The sequence below is a fragment of the Bombina bombina genome, chromosome 6 (assembly GCF_027579735.1).
Source record: "Bombina bombina isolate aBomBom1 chromosome 6, aBomBom1.pri, whole genome shotgun sequence".
NCBI classification, from domain to species: domain Eukaryota; kingdom Metazoa; phylum Chordata; class Amphibia; order Anura; family Bombinatoridae; genus Bombina; species Bombina bombina.
The window spans coordinates 706,568,414-706,593,089 of NC_069504.1; the positions used below are offsets into that span (position 1 = coordinate 706,568,414).

Here is a 24,676-nt window from a genome sequence, read left to right on the forward strand (position 1 = left end):
CCTTTAAACTTGACCCTCCAAAGGTTTTGGAACTACATTTCCCATGATGCTCAGCCAGCATATCAGCTGGCTGAGCATCATGGGAAATGTAGTTCCAAAACCTCTGGAGGGCCAAGTTTAAGGATGTCTGGTCTATTACATGCAGTTATATAAAAATTGGTGTATACTGTCCCTTTAAGGATTTGACAAGGAGCAACACACTGTAGAGCAGAAGATTTGTGGGAAATCCCACTTTTCACCTGGAAGACTGGTAACATCTCGACAATAGAGGAAGATAATCCCTGTCTGGCTAAAATGTTTGTATTGTTTGACCGAGGGATTAAAAATCTGGAATGTAGGGGTGTTTTTGCTTCCTATTAGTGGAATGGAGTGTAAATCCATATATGATGTCTCATGGACCGTCACCATTTTATGAAAGAAACCAAGGTTTTTGCCAGAAAAAAAACAAAACCCAAAACATTCAAAGCAGTCCTCAATATTTAATAATGTCCTACTTTATAGCAGGGTTATTCAAATGTCTCTTTATGTGGAGATACACTACTGCACTACAGAGAACTTAAAATGTATTTTTGCACCAGGTCTCTGACCAAACCTTAACTCCCATATACAGTAAGCATGGTTGGTGTCCACAGACACTTGAATTTCACCATGATGCTAAGCATTCTGGAGAAGCCGAAATGATGTTAACATTTTTCTAAAACAAAACAAAAAGAATTACATTGATGAATAAAGTGTGACATTTTTTTAAAACATCCCTTCTAATGTTAGTGAACCTTCAAAAAGGAAACTATTTAAAACAGCCTGAAATAAATAAGAAAACATTTAATTCAATATTGTCACAATACTGAAACTTCAATGAATAAAAAAAAGGAAGTGTATAAATATTTTGAAGACCCATATTTTAATATAAATATGGTGCAGTGCAGGCACTTCTGGCAGAACAGGTCAGGACTGGGTTCAACTATAAAATTTCATATCGTTCTTTTGTAGGACTCTAGGGCTATATTAGTAGAGGAATATTTCTAAATATGTGACTTAAAAAAAAACCCAAACCAAACAAACCAAGGAGGTCTACTTACATAACTATCCAATAGTACCCACACTCCCAACAGCATATTTTATCAGAGTCCTCCCATGGTTTATTAACGCCCTCACATGCCCAGCCTGCCACACTCTGTCAGCGCTCTCAAATGACCAGGATGCCTTGCAATCCCTTCAAGGGTTAACTTTCTCAGGGTGGCTCTTCAGTTTGTGGAATTTAACACTTTCTTTCTTCTCAAAGGGTTTGCCACAGTACTCGCAGGAAAAGTTGAAATTGACCTCGGCCCGATGTTTTTTCATATGCCAGTTCAGGGATGACCGTTGTCTGCACTGGTACCCACAAACCTCACACCTGCAGAAGCAATATAAGTCATCCAACATGCTAGACTATCATTAACAAACAAGTAACATGCAATCCCAACTACATTCACACACTTTATAACAGATCCTGGTCAAGCTGTACGGACACATGCTGTTCCAGCATTCTATCACTCACTCAACCCACCAATACTGTATAGGGAAACCATTATACCAGTAGCATATCTATAAAGTGCATGAATATAGTTCTAGCATTAATTTTACACATTCTAAAGACATTTGTAAGTACAGGCGCCAACAGCATAGCAAGTACTTATGCACCATTACATTTAATAAAAAGGCAGGCAACAACAATGCCATCCTTTGCAAATAAAAACAAACAGTACATACAGTGGAAAGGTAAACTGTTGCTTACACAAACCCAAGTACAGTGAATAACAAAAATCTTCAACATCCATATTAAAACTGCAGTTTTATTGATGTACAAGCAGAAAGTGACAATGCTCAACTTGTTTAAACATTTAAAAAGGGACATTAAACATGTTGAGATCGTAGTATAAAATGCTTAATTATGCATTTATAAAGGAAAATTTGAAATATACTTCCATCATTTACATTTTCCTGTAATTTCGCTCAGAAAATTCTGAGCTTTGACATTAATAGTTTTATTATATAGCAACAATTAATCTTGCTTCCACCCTGATTGATTTTTTCCATTTGGATAGTGTATTGAATCTATATAATAGATACACTGTGAAAATATTCACACTTTGGTTTACACTTTGTAGTAGTATTGATTTCCATGGGCGGGAACATTTCTGTTATCCCTCATATGTTTTGGAAAGGGATATGGATTGCTATTAGAACTAGTTTTGTTCTGATCTGAAGGGGTAATTATGTCTGGAATACATAATGCTACAATCATTTTAAGAGTGGTGACATATTTGCAAACATGGCATGAATGTGTTTTATTATTTTGAATTCTAAAAAGAAAAAAAAGATGTAGATTCTTTGCTGAGCTTATTAAAAAATAAATAAAACTTTTGCACGTATCAAGCAATTGCTGTGTATGTATGTAGGATGGTCAGGTTCTGGACGTAGGGAAAAAGATCAGATTTTCAGACAAATTAAGAGGAAAAGCAGGCAAAATAATGGAAGTACACTCACTGCAAGATTGTTTTACTAAACACATTTTTCTATGGAACTAAATTTTGAGTTGACCAGCGCTTTATGCTTTTTTTTTTTTTTTTTCTTTTCTTAAAAAGAAAACGTTAATGTGTTGAAATTACTTCTCTTTCAAATGCATTCTTAAGTTTTTTTTTTTTTAGTTGAACATTATTTCATTAAAACTAAAACTTATTGAAAGTGGGGGTAAAAAAAAAAAATGATTGGACAAGCAGTATTCTCCACAGAACATTTTGCCAGCCGGGTGGCATTATAAAAGTAGCTGGGTGGGGGGCAGTATAATACTTTCTAACATAACATTTGTATAATTTAACATAAAAGTACTTAATGATAAGCGGAGCAATAAACATTTAAAAATATTAGCTAATTTTAGCTGATTTTTTTGGATAACATTTTAGCCGGTGGTCAGTAAAATCAGCTGGGTAGTGCACCCATTAAAAAGGTGCTGGGGAGAACACGGGACAAGATATCAGCTTTTAAATCAACAAAAACTGAAATTTCAACAAAGTTGTGAAGACTTGATAAGCACTGAATATACAATCCTTCAGCTGACATATACAGTGCAGCCTTTACCAGACATTCTAAATGCCCTACCGTTTACACCCAGGCAACGTTAGTCTCCTCTTCTCACACACACACTTAAAAAAAAAAAACTTATAAAAAAACAGGGTACTACTTATGCAACGTTTCTTTTTCTTACTGTAACGGTGTCTCTCCGGTATGTGTTCTTCTATGAACTTCTAGGTGATTTTTCCTTTTGAACGATTTACCACAAGTTTCACATATAAATTCACGTAAACCTAGGGGTGCACAAATAACCAGTAGACACTTATCAGTCCCCCCTCTACCGTGTCACAATTGTAGAGATAGCATGGTTGTATAATTGAGCTAAAGTACCTGTGTGTATGATCATATGGCGACGGAGGTGATTGGATACATAGAACCTTTTACCGCAACCAGGCTCAGTGCATACTTTGGTTCTGCCTTTTCTGTGAATTAGGTTCACGTGGTTCTAAGAAAGAAGATAAACGGTGCTTACTACACAAAAAAAAAAAAAAAAAAAATCTTGGAAGTATCGATTATCTATTAAACTTTTATGCAATTTTAATGGCCTTTTCAGTTTATTTCTATTATCAAAATAACTATTCTCTTGGTATCCATTGTTGAAAATAAAATTTATGCTTACCTGATAAATTTCTTTCTTTCTGGATATGGTGAGTTACGGCATCCTCAATTACTGTTGGGAATATCACTCCTGGCCAGCAGGAGAAAGCAAAGAGCACCTACAGCAAAACTGTTAAGTAGACCGCCCCTTCCCACAATCCCCAGTCATTCGACCGAAAGAAAATGGAGAAAAGGAGAAACACAAGGTGTAGAGGTGCCTGAGGTTTAGTAGTAAAAAACAAAAACAAAAGTCTTTGAAATACAGGGTGGGGCCATGGACTCGCCATATCCGGAAATAAATAAATTTATCGGGTAAGCATACATTTTGTTTTCTTTCCTAAGATATGGTGAGTCCACTGTGTCCTCAATTACTGTTGGGAACTAATACCCAAGCTAAAAGGACACCGAGTACTAGGGAAGGCCAAGACAGGTATACCCAAACAGAAGGCACCACTGCTTGCAGAACCTTTCTTCCAAAAGAAGCCTCAGCCGAGGCAAAAGTATCAAACTTATAAAATTTGGAAAAAGTATGCAATGAGGACCAGGGAGCAGCCTTGCAAATCTGCTCAACAGAAACTTCAATCTTGAAGGCCCAAGAAGAAGAAACAGCCCTAGTAGAATGAGCTGTGATTCTCTCAGGAGGCTGCTGTCCAGCAGTCTCATATGCCAAACGAATAATACTTCTCAACCAGAGAGAAAGAGAAGTAGCAGTTGCTTTCTGATCCCTACGTTTTCCAGAAAAACAAACAAACAATGCAGAAGACTGACGAAAATCCTTGGTCGCCTGCAAAGAACATTTTAGAGCATGCACAACATCCAGGTTGTGTAATAGACGTTCCATATGAGAAGCATTAGGACACAGAAGGAACAACAATCTCTTGATTAATATTTCTGTCTGACACAACCTTCAGAAGAAAACCAAACTTTGTACGAAGAACAGAGTCTTTTAAGTGGCTTGGAGTACGGCGTTAAGCCGAAACGCGTCAGCCGTTTATTCTAGCTGGGGGAACCCTGCTTAACATCCCCTTGATTGTATGCTGAAGATAGAGATGTTTTATAACCTATTGGAATAAAGTTGATTTTATCTGAAGATCCGGTGCTCCTTTCTTCATATCTTTTGAATCTTGTACGAAAAACTGCCTTATCTGCATGAAATTTAAGATAAGGCGAATCACACTGCAAAGCTGAAAGTTCTGACACTCTCCGAGCAGAAAAGATAGCTGTAAGAAACAAAACCTTCCAAGATAACAACTTAATATCTATGGAATGCATTGGCTCAAACTGAGCCTGTGGCAAAACTTTAAGAACAAGATTAAGGCTCCACGGTGGAGCAACAGATTTAAACACAGGCCTAATTCTGACCAAAGCCTGACAAAAGGATTGCACATCTGGCACCTACGCCAGACGCATGTGCAGCAAAACAGATAGAGCAGAAATATGACTCTTCAGAGTACTGACAGATAAACCTTTTTCTCCAGACCCTCCTGGAGAAAAGATAAAATTCTTGAAATCCTAACCCTACCCCAAGAGTAGCCCTTGGATTCACACCAATAAAGATATTTAAGCCATATCCTATGGTAAATCTTTCTAGTAACAGGCTTACGAGCCTGAACCATGGTCTCAATGACCGACTCTTAGATAAAATTAAGTGTTCAATCTCCAGGCAGTCGGCTTCAGAGAAACAAGGTTTGGATGAAGAAAAGTACCCTGAAGTAGAAGGTCCTTCCTCAGAGGAAGTCTCCACGGTGGTAGAGATGACATTTCCAACAGGTCTGCATACCAGATCCTGCGAGACCACGCAGGAGCTATTAGAATCACTGACGCTCTCTCCTGCTTGATACGAGCAATGACTCGCGGAAGGAGAGCAAACGGAGGAAATAGGTATGCCAACCTGAAACTCCAAGGAACTGCCAGAGCGTCTATCAGGAAAGTCTGAGGATTCCTTGACCCCAAACCGTACTTTGGAAGCTTGGCGTTCTGACGAGACGCCATCAGATCCAATTCCGGTATCCCCCACTTGATGGTTAACCTGCAAAACACCTCAGGATGGAGTTCCCACTCCCCGGGATGAAAAGTCTGCCTGCTCAGGAAATCCGCTTCCCAGTTGTCCACTCCCGGAATGTGGATGGCAGATAGACTGCAATGGTGAGCTGCCGCCCATGGAATAATCCGATCCACCTCCTTTATGGCCAAGGATCTCTGAAGTTTCCCCCTGGTGGTTGATGTAAGCCACGGAGGTTAGGTTGTCTAACTAGAACCTGATAAATTGGGCTAAGGCCAGTTGAGTCCAAGCCATCAAGGCACTGAAAATCGCTCTTAACTCCAAAATGTTTATGGGGAGAGCAGATTCCTCCTGAGACCAAAGTCCTTGCGCCTTTAATGAGTCCCAGGACTGCTCCCCAGCCCACCAGGCTGGCGTCCGTGGTCACAATCACCCATGAGGGTCTCCGAAAACATGTCCACTGAGACAGATGTTCGAGACAGCCACCGCGCAAGAGAGTCTCTTGTCTTCTGATCTAGAACTATCTTCTAAGACAGATCTGCATAATCCCTGTTCCATTGACTGAGCATGCAAAACTGCAGATCCCTCAGATGGAATCGGGCAAAAGGAACTAGGTCCATAGATGCCACCATCAGACCAATTACCTCTATAAATTGGGCCACTGATGGCTGTACAGAAGACTGTAGAGATAGGCAAGAGGAAAGAATCTTTGCTTTTCTTACTTCCGTCAGGAATATCTTCATTGAAAGGGAATCTATAATTGTTCCTAGAAAGACCACCCTTGCGGCCAGAACAAGGGAACTCTTTCCCAAATTTACCTTTAATCCGTGAGCGCAAAGAAAAGACAAGATCTATGTGTGAGATTTTGCAAGTGGAAAAGATAGCCCCTCTACCAAAATGTCGTCCAGATAAGGCGCCACAATTATTTCCCGAGACCGAATTACTGCCAAAAGAGCCCCCAGGACCTTTGAAAAAATTCTGGAAGCTTTGGCGAGGCCAAAAGGAAGAGCCACAAACTGAAAGTGTTTGTCCAGTAAGGCAAATCTTAGAAATGTGTGATGATCCCTGTGAATGGGAACATGGAGGTACACATCCTTCAGGTCTATGGTCGTTATAAACTGACTCTCTTGCACTAAAAGAAGAATGGAACGGATATTCTCCATTTTGAAGGACGGCACTCTGAGAAACTTGTTGAGACACTTCAGATCTAAAATAGGCCTGACAGTTCCCTCCTTTTTGGGAACCACAAACAGATTTGAATAGAACCCTAGACCCTGTTCTTGTACTGGTACCATCACTCCCATGAGGGAAAGGTCCTGTACACATTTCAAGAACACCTCTCTTTTTATTTGGTCTGCAGATAATCTTGAGGTGAAACCTGCCTCTGGGAGGATTGGTCTTGAATTTTAATTTGTAACCCTGGGATACTATGTCCACGTCCCACAGATCTGGAACATCCCGTATTCATGCCTGAGAAATCGGAGAGTCTATCCCCCACTTGATCCTGTCCCGGATTGGGGAAAACCCTTCATGCTGACTTGGACTCAGCTGTGGGCTTCTTGGATTGCTTCCCCTTGTTCCAAGACTGAATGGGTTTCCAAAAAGGCTTGGACTGTTCCTGCTTGGCAGAGGAGGGGGAAGACTTACCTCTGAAGTTATGAAAGGAACGAAAATTACTCTGACGTCCTTTCGGCCTATTCTTCTTATCTTGTGGCAGAAAAAATCCTTTACCGCCAGTGATATCGGAAATAATTTCTCCCAAATCCAGCCCAAATAAGGTCTTACCCTTAGAGGAAACTTCTGCTAAGACTTCAGCCATAATGCTGTGCGTGCCAAGATCACAAAACTAGATATTGTGACTCCCAACTTGATGACCTGCAATGAGGCATCAGTAATAAAGGAACTGGCTAACTTAAGAGCCTTGATCCTATCTTGTATCTCGTCCAAAGGAGTTTCTGCTTGAAGAGACTCAGACAAAGCGTCAAACCAATAGGCCGCCTTACTTGTCACGGTAGCAATACACACCGCCGGGTGCTATTGGAGATCCTGATAAATATACATCTTCTTTAAAAGGGACACTAAACCCAAATTTTTTGTTTCATGATTCAGATTAAGCATACAATTTAAGCAACTTTCTAATTTACTCCTATAATCAAATTTTCTTCGTTCTCTTGCTATCTTTATTTGAAAAAGAAGTAATCTAAGCTATTTTTGGTTCAGTACCCTGGAGAGCACTTGTTTATTGCTGGGTGAATGTATTCACCAATCACCAAGAACCACCCAGGTTGTTCACCAAAAATGGGCCAGCATCTAAACTTACATTCTTACTTTTCAAATAAAGATACCAAGAGAATGAAGAAAATTTTATATTAGGAGTAAATTAGAAAGTTGCTTAAAATTGCATGCTCTATCTGAATCACAAAAGAAAAACATTGGGTTCAGTGTCCCTATAATTAAGCCTCCAGCTTCTTATCCATAGGGTCCTTGAAAGATCAACTATGGGAATATTAGTTCTCTTAGCCAGGGTAGAAATCGCCCCTTCCACCTTGGGCACCATCTGCCACTACTCCTTAATGGAGTCAGCCACCAGGAACATCTTTCTGAAAACCAGAGACGGGGAAAAGGAATTCCAGGTATCTCCCATTCCTGGGCAATGATCTGCGTAGCACGGTCTGGCACAGAGGAGGGAACATCAAAATATCTATTTAATTTGATAGATTTTTTAGGTTTGACAACGACAGGGGTATTCGAGTCGTCCAAGGTAGCCAAAACCTCCTTTACCAATACACGAAGGTGTTAAAGCTTAAATCTGAAGGAAACAACTTCAGCATCAGAAGAAGGAATTATACTATCCAAATCTGAGATCTCACCCTCAGGAGGTTACCGAAGTATCTTCCTCTTCAGACTTATGAGAAAGAGCAACTTGGTTAGCCTGGACTGGATCAGAAACCTTACTATCCGATTCTCTAATTTTCCACTTGCGTCTCACCTGAAGCAGGGGAATGGCAGCTAACGCCTCAGATACCGCCGTGGATACCTGGGCCGCAATTTCTGCATGCAAATATACTCCTCCAGGAGATTGTGAGAAACCGCACGGCACTAAATGTGTTCAGGCTGGAGATGCTCGAGGAGAAAGCTGTGGCATTGCCTGAACAGCATCAACCTGAGAGAGGTGGTGGCTCAGTAACAAAAAGTCTATCTTTGTACATTCAAGCTCTCTCAATACAAACAGAACAAAATGGCAAAGGGGGTTCAACTTGGCTATCTAGACAAAGCTAGCATTCAGCAGCAGACACAGACTCCTTATCCATCTCGCAATTAACAAAATAATTATTTTTTTTTAACTTTTCTTTGGTTTCTTCTAATATTGTCCCTTTAAGACTCGTTCCCACAGTAAAAAAACAGCTAAAACAGGGTTCAAGATAACTTCTTAAAAATGTGCCCAAAATTGGAGAGCTAATTAAATGCCTAAAAAGTAAATGAGGCTTAAGAAACTTTTAAAACACAGGCTAGTCTACACCTCAGCATGTCACTGAGGTGCCTACCTGCCCCCTATGCACTGCAGACTCATAATCCGATGAAAAACCGGAGCCTGCAGTGAATTTCCAACAGCACCGTTACTGACTGGAGAAGCGTGTTGCAGCACGTCCACTTCCCCTATCAGCTACGCCGCTATGGTGAAAAGCTCTTAGGGAAATTTTACCGCCTCAGAGAAGGACCCGCCTCCCTTAGTATTACAGAGGCGGTCCCGTCGGCCATAATAAAATATTTTTAACAAAATAGCACTCTGTGACATGTCTCAGGAGTTAGCTTTGTAAACTGAGACAAGTCCAGACCCATCCGTTACAACATCGGATCAATCCTACTGAGCCACCTATAGTAAAAACACTCTCAAAGCCCCAGTGCCTGCTCCCTGCCCAATGGATCCTGTTAAGTAATACAGGAATTTTGTCCCAAATAAAGTGCAGCTACCTGCTTTAGTGCCAGAATTCTGTTTCTTCTTCATAAAAAAAAACAAAATGGCACTTACCTGCACTTCTGGCTGTCCAGCAGGAGGACAGCTCACCCAGCATGAGAGGAAGCCACTCTTCAGAGACCTGTGAAAACAAAGGACAGAGTAAACCTACTCTGGCATTCTATGTAAGGGCAGCAACCTGTTAGGAACTTGTGGGGTGGGCCTAACTGCGCTTTCCTAACAGCTTGAAAGCTACCACAGCCCTACTGAAGAGACGAGCGTGGAGTACAGCTACACCCAGTCTTGACAAGAAAGATCAGAGCAAACCTACTCTGGCTTTCAAAATAATAAAATCTTGATTCTAGAAAAATCTTTTACAGACACCTAACTTCACCTCCTCCTTACACTGAAGGCAAAGAGAATGACTGGGTATTGTGGGAAGGGGAGGAATACTTAACAGCTTTGCTGTAGGTGCTCTTTGCCTCCTCCTGCTGGCCAGGAGTGATATTCCCAACAGTAATTGAGGACGCCATGGACTCACCATATCTTAGGAAAGAAAAGCATACCTAGGTAGGCCGAGGAGCAGCAATGCACTTCCAGAAACTAACTGGTAATTGGTGGCTATGCACATATCCGTGTTGCACTGGCTGGCTCATTGTCTGTGTTCAGCTAAGTCTGAGAAGTGCATCACTGCTTTGGAGTGGAATTTAACTGTGTGTATATACCCTTTGCAGGGGTTAAACACATAGTTATGCTCAATAGTGCAATAATAAAATGCTCCAATACAGTAAAGTATTTTTTTGGCCTTTTTACTCCTCTTTAAGCACATACCTGGAAGCTGCTCACAGCAGTGTAGACCTGATTACAGCCCTCATATGGACAATGGAACATCTGGAGTAAGCCATCGGCATCTATTATTCGGCTTGACTTACACTTTTTTCTAAAAGACAGACAAGGCAAAATAGTTTGTTTTGCTTCTGTCTATATACATTTTCTTAATAAGAGAGTGAGTGGAGGTAGCTGAAATAGTGACAAACCTCTCAGCCATACGGTCATAAAAGTTGTCAAGCATTAGTATTGAATAGGGTGAACACATCACCTGGTTATCAGTCATATTCCAGTTTTGGAACTCTTTTTCTTAAGAACTTAAAAGGGCGTACATTATGGATAAGGCCTATGCCTACCTAATAAATAAGGAATCTCAGCATTACATTTAGTAATGCACACCAAGCCAGTCCATGCTGTTCTACACATCATGAATTGTACCATTTGAATTATGGGGCATGAGTGAAAGATAAACTCAGCAGTGACAGCTTTCCCATGACACACACAACAATTACAAAATTGCATTAATTCAGTCCCAACTATAAATTAAAAAAACAACAACATACATAGCAGAAACCCAAACCCCAGATAATTGTGTGTCAAGGGTCTGCATATATTAACCCTTGCATATTGCAAGATTATAATAAGGCAGAGAGGTCAGCACAATCCAGCAGACAAGTAATATTGGGGGGGGGGGGGGGGTAACTGGATATAATTCAGAAATACAAAACATCCAACTTGCTGCCTTTTCCACTGGCAGTGAATCTGAAAACAGACTGGGTGGGAGAACATTGAACATTATTTCTTGGAAAGGATCTGCCTTTTTCCATGTTAGGTGGCCCAATTTACCAATCTATCTAGTACAAAGTCTAACTAACTAAACAGATCAACCTACTTTTCAGACTCCTTGGGAATCAGCTGGATGACATCCGTCTCATACTCCTGGTCTCCAACGAGTACGGTTTCAGTCTGGCCCTGAGAGGTGTCATCAGACAGATGGATGTCAGATTCTGGTTCCTGAATTTCTTCCTCTGTATCAGGCTCTCTCTTCACTGTGTAGTAAAATGGCTCTTCCTCTGCACAACAGAGCAGAGAAAACAGAATTTATGCTTACCTGATAAATTACTTTCTCCAACGGTGTGTCCGGTCCACGGCGTCATTCATAACTTGTGGTAACATTTTCTTCCCCAACAGGAAATGGCAAAGAGCACAGCAAAAGCTGTCCATATAGTCCCTCCTAGGCTCCGCCCACCCCAGTCATTCGACCGACGGACAGGAGAAAAAAAACAGGAGAAACCATAAGGTGCCGTGGTGACTGTAGTTAAAGAAAGAAATTCATCAAACCTGATTAAAAAACCAGGGCAGGCCGTGGACCGGACACACCATTGGAGAAAGTAATTTATCAGGTAAGCATAAATTCTGTTTTCTCCAACATTGGTGTGTCCGGTCCACGGCGTCATCCATAACTTGTGGGAACCAATACCAAAGCTTTAGGACACGGATGAAGGGAGGGAGCCAATCAGGTTACCTAAACAGAAGGCACCACGGCTTGCAAAACCTTTCTCCCAAAAATAGCCTCCGAAGAAGCAAAAGTATCAAATTTGTAGAATTTGGCAAAAGTGTGCAGGGAAGACCAAGTCGCTGCCTTACATATCTGATCAACAGAAGCCTCGTTCTTGAAGGCCCATGTGGAAGCCACAGCCCTAGTAGAGTGAGCTGTGATGCGTTCAGGAGGCTGCCGTCCGGCAGTCTCGTAAGCCAATCGGATGATGCTTTTTAGCCAAAAGGAAAGAGAGGTAGCAGTAGCTTTTTGACCTCTCCTCTTGCCAGAATAAACGACAAACAGAGAAGACGTTTGTCAGAAATCCTTTGTTGCTTCTAAATAGAACTTTAAAGCACGAACTACATCTAAATTGTGTAACAAACGTTCCTTATTTGAAACTGGATTCGGACACAAAGAAGGCACAACTATTTCCTGGTTAATATTCTTGTTGGAAACAACCTTTGGAAGGAAACCAGGTTTAGTACGCAAAACAACCTTATCTGAATGGAACACCAGATAGGGCGGATTACACTGCAAAGCAGATAACTCAGAAACTCTTCTAGCAGAAGAAATAGCAACCAAAAACAGAACTTTCCAAGATAACATCTTGATATCTATGGAATGTAGAGGTTCAAACGGAACCCCTTGAAGAACTGAAAGAACTAAATTCAGACTCCAGGAAGGAGTCAAAGGTCTGTAAACAGGCTTGATCCTGACCAAAAGCTTGAACATCAGGCACAGCTGTCAGTCGTTTGTGTAACAAGACAGATAAAGCAGAAATCTGTCCCTTTAGAGAACTCGCTGATAATCCCTTATCCAAACCTTCTTGTAGAAAGGAAAGGATCCTAGGAATTTTGATCTTACTCCATGAGAATCCCTTGGATTCAAGCCAACAGATATATCTTTTCCATATTTTATGGTAAATTTTTCTAGTTACAGGTTTTCTGGCTTGTACCAGAGTATCTATTACAGAATCCGAAAAACCCACGCTTAGATAAAATCAAGCGTTCAATTTCCAAGCCGTTAGCTGGAGGGAAACTAGATTTGGATGTTCGAATGGACCTTGTATTAGAAGATCCTGTCTCAAAGGTAGCTTCCATGGTGGAGCCAATGACATATTCACCAGGTCTGCATACCAAGTCCTGCGTGGCCACGCAGGAGCTATCAAGATCACTGAGGCCCTCTCCTGCTTGATCCTGGCTACCAGCCTGGGAATGAGAGGAAACGGTGGAAACACATAAGCTAGGTTGAAGGTCCAAGGCGCTACTAATGCATCCACTAGAGTCGCCTTGGGATCCCTGGATCTGGATCCGTAGCAAAGAACCTTGAAGTTCTGACGAGACGCCATCAGATCCATGTCTGGAATGCCCCATAATTGAGTCAACTGGGCAAATATCTCCGGGTGGAGTTCCCACTCCCCCGGATGGAATGTCTGACGACTCATAATCCGCCTCCCAGTTTTCCACTCCTGGGATGTGGATCGCAGATAGGTGGCAGGAGTGATCCTCCGCCCATTTTATGATTTTGGTCACTTCTCTCATCGCCAGGGAACTCCTTGTTCCCCCCTGATGGTTGATGTAAGCAACAGTCGTCATGTTGTCTGATTGGAATCTTATGAATCTGGCCTTTGCTAGTTGAGGCTAAGCCCTGAGAGTATTGAATATCGCTCTCAGTTCCAGAATGTTTATCGGGAGAAGAGACTCTTCCCGAGACCATAGCCCCTGAGCTTTCAGGGAGTCCCAGACCGCGCCCCAGCCCACTAGACTGGCGTCGGTCGTGACGATGACCCACTCTGTTCTGCGGAAGCTCATTCCCTGGGACAGGTGATCCTGGGTTAGCCACCAACGGAGTGAGTCTCTGGTCTTCTGATCTAATTGAATCACTGGAGACAAGTCTGTATAGTCCCCATTCCACTGTTTCAGCATGCACAGTTGTAATGGTCTTAGATGAATTCGCGCAAAAGGAACTATGTCCATTGCTGCAACCATCAACCCTACTACTTCCATGCACTGAGCTATGGAAGGTCGTGGAACAGAGTGAAGAACTTGACAAGCGTTTAGAAGTTTTGACTTTCTGACATCTGTCAGGAAAATCTTCATTTCTAAAGAATCTATTATTGTCCCCAAGAAAGGAACTCTTGTCGACGGAGACAGGGAACTTTTTTCTATGTTCACTTTCCATCCGTGAGATCTGAGAAAGGCCAGAACGATGTCTGTGTGAGCCTTTGCCTTTGAAAGACGCTTGTATCAAAATGTCGTCCAAGTAAGGTGCCACTGCAATGCCCCTTGGTCTTAGAACCGCTAGAAGGGACCCGAGTACCTTTGTGAAAATCCTTGGAGCAGTGGCTAGCCCGAATGGGAGAGCCACAAACTGGTAATGTTTGTCCAGAAAGGTGAACCTTAGGAACTGATGATGATCTTTGTGGATAGGAATATGTAGATACGCATCCTTTAGATCCACGGTAGTCATAAATTGACCCTCCTGGATTGTAGGTAAAATCGTTCGAATAGTTTCCATTTTGAACGATGGCACTCTGAGAAAATTGTTTAGGATCTTTAAATCCAGAATTGGTCTGAAAGTTCCTTCTTTTTGGGAACTACAAACAGATTTGAGTAAAAACCCATTCCTTGTTCCACGGTTGGAACTGGGTGTATCACTCCCATTTTTAACAGGTCTTCTACACAATGTAAGAATGCCTGTCTCTTTATTTGGTTCGAAGATAAGTGAGACATGTGGAACCTTCCCCTTGGGGGAAGTTCCTTGAATTCCAGAAGATAACCCTGAGAAACTATTTCTAGTGCCCAGGGGTCCTGAACATCTCTTGCCCAAGCCTGAGCAAAGAGAGAGAGTCTGCCCCCTACTAGATCCGGTCCCGGATCGGGGGCTACTCCTTCATGCTGTTTTGGTAGCAGCAGCAGGCTTCTTGGCCTGCTTACCCTTGTTCCAGCCTTGCATCGGTTTCCAAGCTGGTTTGGTTTGTGAAGCATTACCCTCTTGTCTAGAAGCTGCAGAGTTGGAGGCCGGTCCGTTCCTGAAATTGCGAAAGGAACGAAAATTAGACTTATTCTTGGCCTTGAAAGGCCTATCTTGTGGAAGGGCATGGCCCTTACCCCCAGTGATGTCTGAGATAATCTCTTTCAATTCTGGCCCAAAAAGGGTTTTACCCTTGAAAGGGATATTAAGCAATTTTGTCTTGGAAGATACATCCGCTGACCAAGACTTTAGCCAGAGCGCTCTGCGCGCCACAATTGCAAACCCTGAATTTTTCGCCGCTAATCTTGCTAACTGCAAAGCGGCATCTAAAATAAAGGAATTAGCTAACTTAAGTGCGTGAATTCTGTCCATAACCTCCTCATATGGAGTCTCTCTACAGAGCGACTTTTCTAGTTCCTCGAACCAGAACCACGCTGCTGTAGTGACAGGAATAATGCACGAAATAGGTTGCAGGAGGTAACCTTGCTGTACAAAAATCTTTTTAAGCAAACCCTCCAATTTTTTATCCATAGGATCTTTGAAAGCGCAATTATCCTCGATAGGAATAGTAGTGCGCTTGGCTAGTGTAGAAACTGCCCCCTCGACCTTAGGGACTGTCTGCCATAAGTCCTTTCTGGGGTCAACCATAGGAAATAATTTCTTAAATATAGGAGGGGGGACAAAAAGGTATGCCGGGCTTCTCCCACTCCTTATTCACTATGTCCGCCACCCACTTGGGTATAGGAAAAGCGTCGGGGTGCACCGGAACCTCTAGGAACTTGTCCATCTTGCACAATTTTTCTGGAATGACCAGGTTGTCACAATCATCCAGAGTAGATAGCACCTCCTTAAGCAGTGCGCGGAGATGCACTAATTTAAATTTAAATGTCACAACATCAGGTTCTGCCTGTTGAGAAATTCTACCTGAATCAGAAATTTCAGCATCTGACAAAACCTCCCTCATGGCCACTTCAGATTGGTGTGAGGGTATGACAGAGCAATTATCAGCGCCCTCCTGCTCTACAGTGTTTAAAACAGAGCAATTGCGCTTTCTCTGAAATGCAGGCATTTTGGATAAAATATTTGCTATGGAGTTATCCATTACTGCCGTCAATTGTTGCATAGTAACAAGCATTGGCGCGCTAGAAGTACTAGGGGTCTCCTGCGTGGGCAAAACTGGTGTAGACACAGAAGGAGATGATGTAGAACTATGTCTACTCCCTTCATCTGATGAATCATCTTGGGCAACTTTATTATCTGTGGCAGTACTGTCCTTACTTTGTTTGGACGCTATGGCACAATTATCACACAATTTTGAAGGGGGAGACACATTGGCTTCCATACATACAGAACATAGTTTATCTGAAGGCACAGGCATGTTAAACAGGCTTAAACTTGTCAATAAAGTACAAAAAACGTTTTAAAACAAAACCGTTACTGTCTCTTTAAATTTTAAACAGGGCACACTTTATTACTGAATATGTGAAAAACTATGAAGGAATTGTTCAAATTTAACCAAATTTTCACCACAGTGTCTTAAAGCATTCAAAGCATTGCACCCCAAATTTCAGACCTTTAACCCTTAAAATGAGGAAACCGGAGCCGGTTACAGTTTTAACCCCTCTACAGTCCCAGCTACAGCCTTTGCTGCGACTTTACCAAACCCAGGGGGGTATACGATACCAAATGAAGCCTTCTAGGAACCTTTTCAACTACTTTCAGACCCACACACATGCAGCTGCATGTCCTGCTCTCAAAAGTAACTGTGCAGTAATGGCGCGAAAATGAGGCTCTGCCTACTACAGAGAAGGCCCTTCCTGACTGGGAAGGTGTCTAAACCAGTGCCCGACGTAAAAAAACGTTCCCCAAAGTTTATAAAGTGTGAATTTCAACATAAAGCTGTATAAAATGCCCAAATAAAGCAATCGATCTAGCCCATAAAAGTGTCCACCAGTTTTATAGCCCATATTAAGCCCTTTATTCTGTTTGAGACTAAGAAAATGGCTTACCGGTCCCCATGAGGGGAAATGACAGCCTTCCAGCATTACACAGTCTTGTTAGAAATATGGCTAGTCATACCTTAAGCAGAAAAGTCTGCCAACTGTTTCCCCCAACTGAAGTTATCTCATCTCAACAGTCCTATGTGGAAACAGCAAACGATTTTAGTTACTGCTGCTAAAATCATATTCCTCTCACAAACAGAACTCTTCATCTTTTTCTGTTTCAGAGTAAATAGTACATACCAGCACTATTTTAAAACAATAATCTCTTGATAGTAGAATAAAAAACTACAACTAATAACCACATACTCTTCACCATCTCCGTGGAGATGCTGCTTGTTCAGCGGCAAAGAGAATGACTGGGGTGGGCGGAGCCTAGGAGGGACTATATGGACAGCTTTTGCTGTGCTCTTTGCCATTTCCTGTTGGGGAAGAGAATATTCCCACAAGTTATGGATGACGCCGTGGACCGGACACACCAATGTTGGAGAAAACTGGTCAATTCTAATCAGCCCTTTAGATGCAATGCATTTATTTAGATTTACTAAGACCCTTTTATTCTATGGTACACAGAAATTTGGGAACTTCTCCTGTCCCTACCATCTATACTACATTCACATAAAAGTGGCAGCACCCATAGCCCACATTACCATTCTATATATATCTATAGATAAGGGGATGCATACCAAAGTGTTGTCCTTCAAATTTCTTCCCTTGTGCAAAGGGTTACACTGTCATCCGGACATATTTTCAAAATTCATATAGACCAAAGGTACTCTCTCATTACTAGTACAGTAGTTTACTATTCCACCAGCAAATGTCACTGCAGAGGTAATTTTTATTCCAAGCGGTGCACTGAGAGGCTTTTATGAGCCGACATCTCAGCCCCCAGCAAAAAAAAGGCAAATAAAGCCCAAAAACATCTTTTTTTCAATACAGGCAGAGTATACAATTTAAAAAAAAAAAAAAAAGTTTCCAATTTACTTCTATTATCAAATATGCTTAGTCCCCACGTTATCCTTTGTCAAAATGATAGGTAGGTAGGGCTACAGACATGTGCATGCGAAAGATACTAAGAGAATGAAGAAAATTAAATAAAATAAGTAAATTAGAAAGTTGTTTAAAATGGCACACTATCTGAATCATAATAGAACAAATTTGGGTTTCATGTTGCTTTAAACAGAATAGGAACCTTCATTGAAAGAGGACCAGTCTGTTCTTTCAAATGAGGGGTAATGTACCCTAAGATATAAGGAATTGCTGTAAAAACTGTGATAACCTATATTGGCACTTAAACTGCTGTTTTACCTATGGAGTGTTTTGTTTTGTTTTTTTTAATCAGAGCACCTATCTCCCCCATTTGACCTAGCGGGGACAAGCGAGGAGAGAAACCGATCTTTCAAATGGGGGTTGACTTGTCCCCCCAGTATGCAGGTGATCATCATATCACCCTAACAAGCTACGAGGGACATAAGACTCCATATATCCATCTCATTACACATTAAACACTAAATGCATTTTATAAACATAGTTTTGAAGTTATTCCAAACTCCCTCCCTTCATGGGTGCCGCAATGTTAATCTTTCTAAATTCCAATGCTGACCTGATTGTGCAGACGATCATTATGGTAATGATGACAACCTGCCCTGTTTAGGCACTGGGTGGAATTTGCTAAGGGGAAGAGCTCATTACAGCCCCTATCAACCTTGATACATCAACCAAGAGCATGGCACCACATTCTGGGTTGGGGGATGGTTCTTCTTTCCAATTTCTGTTCTCATATACCTGCCATTAGTGGGTGAAAAAATAAAAAATGTTGCAGCACTGATCCTATTTCAGGTATCCAGTGTCTCTAAACAAGCCCTTATGACCACCCACAATACAGAAATATGTACTTTTTAAAAGAGATGGGGGTGTCACGCCATTCTTATAAGGGGTATGCAACTACCACCCCACAATTTGTTGTGTTGATAATGTCAAGGCTCAAATAAACTTGTGTCTGAGTGAAGGAGACCTTCAAATAATGGGAAACCTAGGTGAGTAAACACCAAATCAAATATTTATTTTTTTCTTATATTAATTTAAAATTTGCTTTGACAGGAGGAAGTCCATGCACACTGTCACAATGAGATGTCACCCCTAATTGATACTTATCCCTTTTTCTGTTAAGTCTACTAAAAGTAATCTTATAGGGAGCCCCTTAATGACCACAACGTACCATGTACATTGTTGGTCGTTAAGGTTTTTTTGGTTCATAATAGAACTTGTCTCGCCGGCAAGACTGTGCTATTATGACCTCTCTCCCTCCTACAGTACGCGCTACCAACCCTCCCCCCCCCAAAAAAAAAAAACAAGTCCAATTTAAAGACCAGCAACACCCACCCAGGGTACGTTGATGGTTATTAAGGGGTTTAAAGGCTTTTTGAAACTCACCTTCCCTTTATTATAATGTTAAAGCCATTTGATAAACTGGAGGTGATATCCTGTTAGCATTATATTCTAAGTACACATAAGCAACAATGTATCTTTTCACTCACTCACTTCCCCAATGAAATACTGTTTATTTCTTTTTTCATTGTCATTTACTGCTCACTTAGATATATAAGCTTTTTTGTAATACTTTAAGAACCAAAATAATTGTCAGTTATTTTGTTATTGAATAACATATGTATAAAATAAATATTGATGTTGAGGGTGTTTGATTGAAGGTATATAATAATAATAATAATAATAATAAAAAAACAGATTAGGTGGATAACAAAATTGCTGATATAGTGAGACATCAAATTATAAGTGAACAAACACTAGCATTTGTATATTCACTAGACCCTATAAGAGGTTGATGGTGCAGACTCTTATAAATAAATAAAAAAATTATGTAAAAAGATTTTTTTTCAACTAGAGAAAACAGACAATTTCTACATAATTGTCCTAAAATAAGACAGGACAATTATATAGAAATTGCCCCTTTTCTCGCTACTTGAAAAAATGAAATTTATTCTTACCTGATAAATTTGTTTCTTTTACGATACGATGAGTCCACGGATTTCATCCTTACTTGTGGGATATCGCCCCCTGGTCAGCAGGAGGAGGCAAAGAGCACCACAGCAGAGCTGTATATATAGCGCCTCCCTTCCCTCCCACTCCAGTTATTTGACCGAAGTTAGGAAGAGAAAGGAAAAGCCAAGGTGCAGAGATGACTGAAGTTTAACAAAATTAAAGACCTGTCTTAGAAAAACAGGGTGGGCCGTGGACTCATCGTATCGTAAAAGAAACAAATTTATCAGGTAAGAATAAATTTCCTTTTCTTTTACAAGATACGAGGAGTCCACGGATTTCATCCTTACGTGTGGGATACAATAGCAAAGCAATAGTACACGGATGAAACGGGAGGGACAAGACAGGGAACCTAAATGGAAGGCACCACTGCTTGAAAAACTTTCCTCCCAAAAACAGCCTCAGAAAGTGTGAAGAGACTACCAAGTTGCAGCTTTGCAAATCTGTTCAACAGAAGCATCATTTTTGAATGCCCATGAAGAAGCCACAGCCCTAGTGGAATGAGCCGTAATTCGTTCAGGAGGCTGCTGTCCAGCAGTCTCATTCTCATATGCAAAACGGATGATACTCTTCAGCCAAAAAGAAAGAGGTAGCCGTAGCTTTCTGACCCCTACGTTTCCCAGAAAAAACGACAAACAAGGACGACGATTGACAAAAATCCTTAGTCGCCTGTAAGTAAAACTTCAAGGCATGGACCACGTCCAAATTATGTAACAAACGCTCCTTTTTAGAAGAAAGATTAGGACACAAGGAAGGAACAACAATTTCCTGATTAATATTCTTATTAGAAACAACCTTAGGAAGAAAACCAGGTTTGGTACGCAACACCACCTTATCCGCATGGAAAATAAGAAAAGGAGAATCACATTGTAATGCCGAAAGCTCAGAAACTCTGCGAGCAGAAGAAATAGCAACCAAAAATAAAACCTTCCAAGATAACGACTTAATATCTATGGAATGCATAGGTTCGAACAGAACCCCTTGAAGAACATTAAGAACTAAATCCAAACTCCAAGGAGGAGCAATTGGTCTAAACACAGGTTTGATTTTAGTCAGAGCCTGACAAAAAGATTGAACATCTGGAACATCTGCCAGACGCTTGTGTAACAAAATAGACAAAGCAGAAATCTGTCCCTTTAAGGAACTTGCTGACAATCCTTTCTCCAATCCTTCTTGGAGAAAAGACAAAATCCTGGGAATCCTAACCCTATTCCATGAGTAGCCCTTGGATTCGAACCAATAAAGATATTTATGCTATATCTTATGGTAAATCTTTCTAGTAACAGGCTTACGTGCCTGAATGAAGGTATCAATGACCGAATCAAAGAACCCTCGCTTAGATAAAATTAAGCGTTCAATCTCCAAGCAGTTAGCTGCAGAGAAACTAGATTCGGATGATAGAAGGGTCCCTGAATGAGAAGATCTTTCCACAATGGAAGCTTCCATGGTGGCTGAGATGACATTGCCACCGGATCGGCATACCAAGTCCTGCGAGGCCACGCAGGAGCGATGAGGATCACCGAAGCCCTCTCCTGTTTGACTCTAGCAATCACCCGGGGAAGGAGAGCAAATGGAGGAAACACATAAGCTAAGCTGAACGACCAAGGTACTGCCAAGGCATCTATCAGCTCGGCCTGGGGATCCCTGGACCTGGACCCGTATCTCAGAAGCTTGGCATTCTGATGAGACGCCATAAGATCCAACTCCGGCCTGCCCCATCTGAGAATCAGGTTGGCAAATACCTCCGGATGAAGTTCCCATTCCCCTGGATGAAAAGTCTGTCTGCTCAGGAAATCCGCTTCCCAGTTTTCCACACCTGGGATGTGGATCGCCGACAGATAACTAGAGTGAGCCTCCGCCCACTGGATTATCTTGGCCACTTCTGTCATCGCTAAGGAACTCCTTGTTCCTCCCTGATGATTGATGTAAGCTACAGTCGTAATGTTGTCCGACTGGAATCTGATGAATTTGGCCGAAGCCAACTGAGGCCAAGCCTGAAGCGCATTGAATATTGCTCTCAAATAGGATATTGATGGGAAGTATAGACTCTGATCGAGTCCATACACCCTGAGCCCTCAGGGAGTGCCAGACTGCTTGTTGTCACTATCACCCAAGAGGGTCTGCGGAAGCATGTCCCCTGGGACAGATGATCCGGCGACAACCACCATAAAAGAGAGTCCCTTGTCTCTCGATCTAGATCTGAGGAGACAAATTTGAATAATCTCCATTCCACTGTCTTAGCATGCTCAGTTGTAGAGGTCTGAGATGAAAACGAGCAAACGGAATGATGTCCATTGCTGCCACTATCAATCCAATTGCCTCCATGCACTGAGCCACTGACGGCCGAGGATTGGACTGAAGGGCTCGGCATGTATTCAGAATCTTTAACTTTCTGACGTCCGTCAAAAAGATCTTCATGGACAGGGAGTCTGTGGAACGAACAAACTCTTTTCTAGATTCACTTTCCACCCTTGAGTCCTTAGAAAAGACAGAACAATGTCAGTATGAGACTTTGTTAGCTGATAAGACGACGCCTGGATCAGAATATCGTCCAGATAAGGCGCCACTGCAATGCCCCGCGGCCTGAGGACCGCTAGCAGAGACCCCAGAACCTTCGTGAAGATTCTGGGCGCTGTGGCCAGACCGAAAGGAAGAGCCACGAACTGAAAATGTTTGTCCAGAAAGGCAAAACGGAGAAACTTGTGATGATCTTTGTGGATAGGAACATGTAGATATGCATCCTTTCGATCCACGGTAGTCATAAATTGACCCTCCTGGATCAATGGAAGAATGGTACGAATAGTTTCCATCTTGAAAGATGGAACCCTGAGAAACTTGTTTAGACTTTTGAGATCTAAAATGGGTCGGAATGTTCCCTCCTTTTTGGGAACTACAAACAGATTTGAATAAAACCCCTGTCCCGGTGTCGGAACGGGACATATTACTCCCATGGAAAAGAGGTCTCCTACACAACGTAAGAACGCCTCTCTTTTTATCTGGTCAACAGATAATCGAGAAAGAAGGAACCTTCCTCTGGGGGAAGAATTTCTGAACTCCAACTGATACCCCTGAGACACAATTTCTAGTGTCCAAGGATCCTGAACATCTCTTATCCAAGCCTGGACAAAGTGAGAAAGTCTGCCCCCAACTAGATCCGGTCCTGGATCGGGGGCCGACCCTTCATGCTGACTTGGTAGCAGCAGCTGGCTTCTTGGATTGTTTACCTTTGTTCCAAGACTGGTTGGGTCTCCAAGTGGACTTGGTTTGTGAATAATTCCCTTCCTGTTTAGCGGAAGAGGGAACTCCCTTGAAATTTCGAAAAGGAAAATTACTCTGTCACCCTCTCTGATTGGACTTTTTATCCTGAGGGAGGAGGTGACCCTTGCCTCCTGTGATGTCAGAAATAATCTCCTTCAAGTCATGCCCGAACAGGGTCTTCCCCTTGTAAGGAATAGCCAAGAGCTTAGATTTAGATGACACATCCGCAGACCAAGATTTTAACCATAAGGATCTGCGTGCTAAGATGGAAAATCCTGAACTCTTAGCCGCCAATTTGGAAATCTGAAAGGAAACATCTGTAATAAAAGAATTAGCTAACTTAAGAGCTTTAATTCTATCTTGTATTTCTTCCAAAGAAGTCTCAGTTTTAAGCGACTCTTCTAAGGCATCAATCCAAAAGGCAGCCGCTGTCGTGACTGTAACAATGCAGGCCGCCGGTTGCAATAGCCACCCCTGATGAACATAGATCTTTTTGGAGGAGACCCTCCAACTTCTTATCCATAGGGTCTTTGAAGGCACAACTATCCTCGATAGGGATAGTAGTTCGTTTAGCCAAGGTGGATATAGCTCCCTCCACCTTAGGGATCGTCTGCCAAGAATCCCGAATGGCATCAGCTATAGGGTACATTGTCTTGAAAACAGGAGAAGGGGAGAATGGAATACCCGGTCTCTCCCATTCCTTAGCAATAATATCCGAAGTTCTTTTAGGAACAGGGAACGCCAGAATAAGAAGGGACTTCTAAATATCTATGGACGAAAAAAATGAAGGCAGGCACTCTTTGGTTAGGTGGATTAAAGTTAAAAGCATACCTTTATTGAACATGAAAATAACATCAGTGCAACCCAAACAGAGGGCAGACATAGGCTATGACAGTGACGCGTTTCGCGCCCCCTAGTAGCGCTTTCTCAGACGCGTCAGACTGTCCTAGCCTATGTCTGCCCTCTGTTTGGGTTGCACTGATGTTATTTTCATGTTCAATAAAAAGGTATGCTTTTAACTTTATTCCACCTAACCAAAGAGTGCCTGCCTTAATTTTTTTCGTCCATATGCATTTTAGCCTGATCAGCTACATAGCTACGGCACTCCAAGTATCCCTATATCACAGCCCTTTACATATTTTTTGGTGTGCACGGACCGATGGTGTTAGCCGTGTTCCGGATACCCCTGTCTTCTGTGTGTAACTTCTAAATATCTGTCCATCTTACTCAATTTCTCTGGAGGGACCACAATTGAATCACAGTCGTCCAGAGTCACCAAAACCTCCCGGAGTAACAGGCGGAGGTGTTCAAGCTTAAACCTGAAAGACATCACGTCCGAATCGGTCGGGGGCAAT

The 24,676-nt window shown here is 41.9% G+C and overlaps 1 protein-coding gene across 2 annotated transcripts in view; it reads right to left on the reverse strand.

Annotated features, from left to right (window-relative positions):
* Window positions 1-459: 459 nt before the first annotated feature.
* The window catches only part of ZNF653 (zinc finger protein 653), an 87,908-nt gene continuing 63,691 nt past the window's right edge, over window positions 460-24,676 (reverse strand). For both annotated transcript variants that reach the window (XM_053717857.1, XM_053717856.1), the window contains 5 exons: window positions 11,386-11,566; window positions 10,497-10,605; window positions 3,442-3,556; window positions 3,245-3,344; window positions 460-1,393 (listed from right to left, as the gene is read on the reverse strand). In XM_053717857.1, the coding sequence (XP_053573832.1) occupies window positions 1,216-1,393; window positions 3,245-3,344; window positions 3,442-3,556; window positions 10,497-10,605; window positions 11,386-11,566 (683 nt within the window). In that variant the 3' untranslated portion in view covers window positions 460-1,215. The remainder of the gene's footprint in view (window positions 1,394-3,244; window positions 3,345-3,441; window positions 3,557-10,496; window positions 10,606-11,385; window positions 11,567-24,676) is intronic.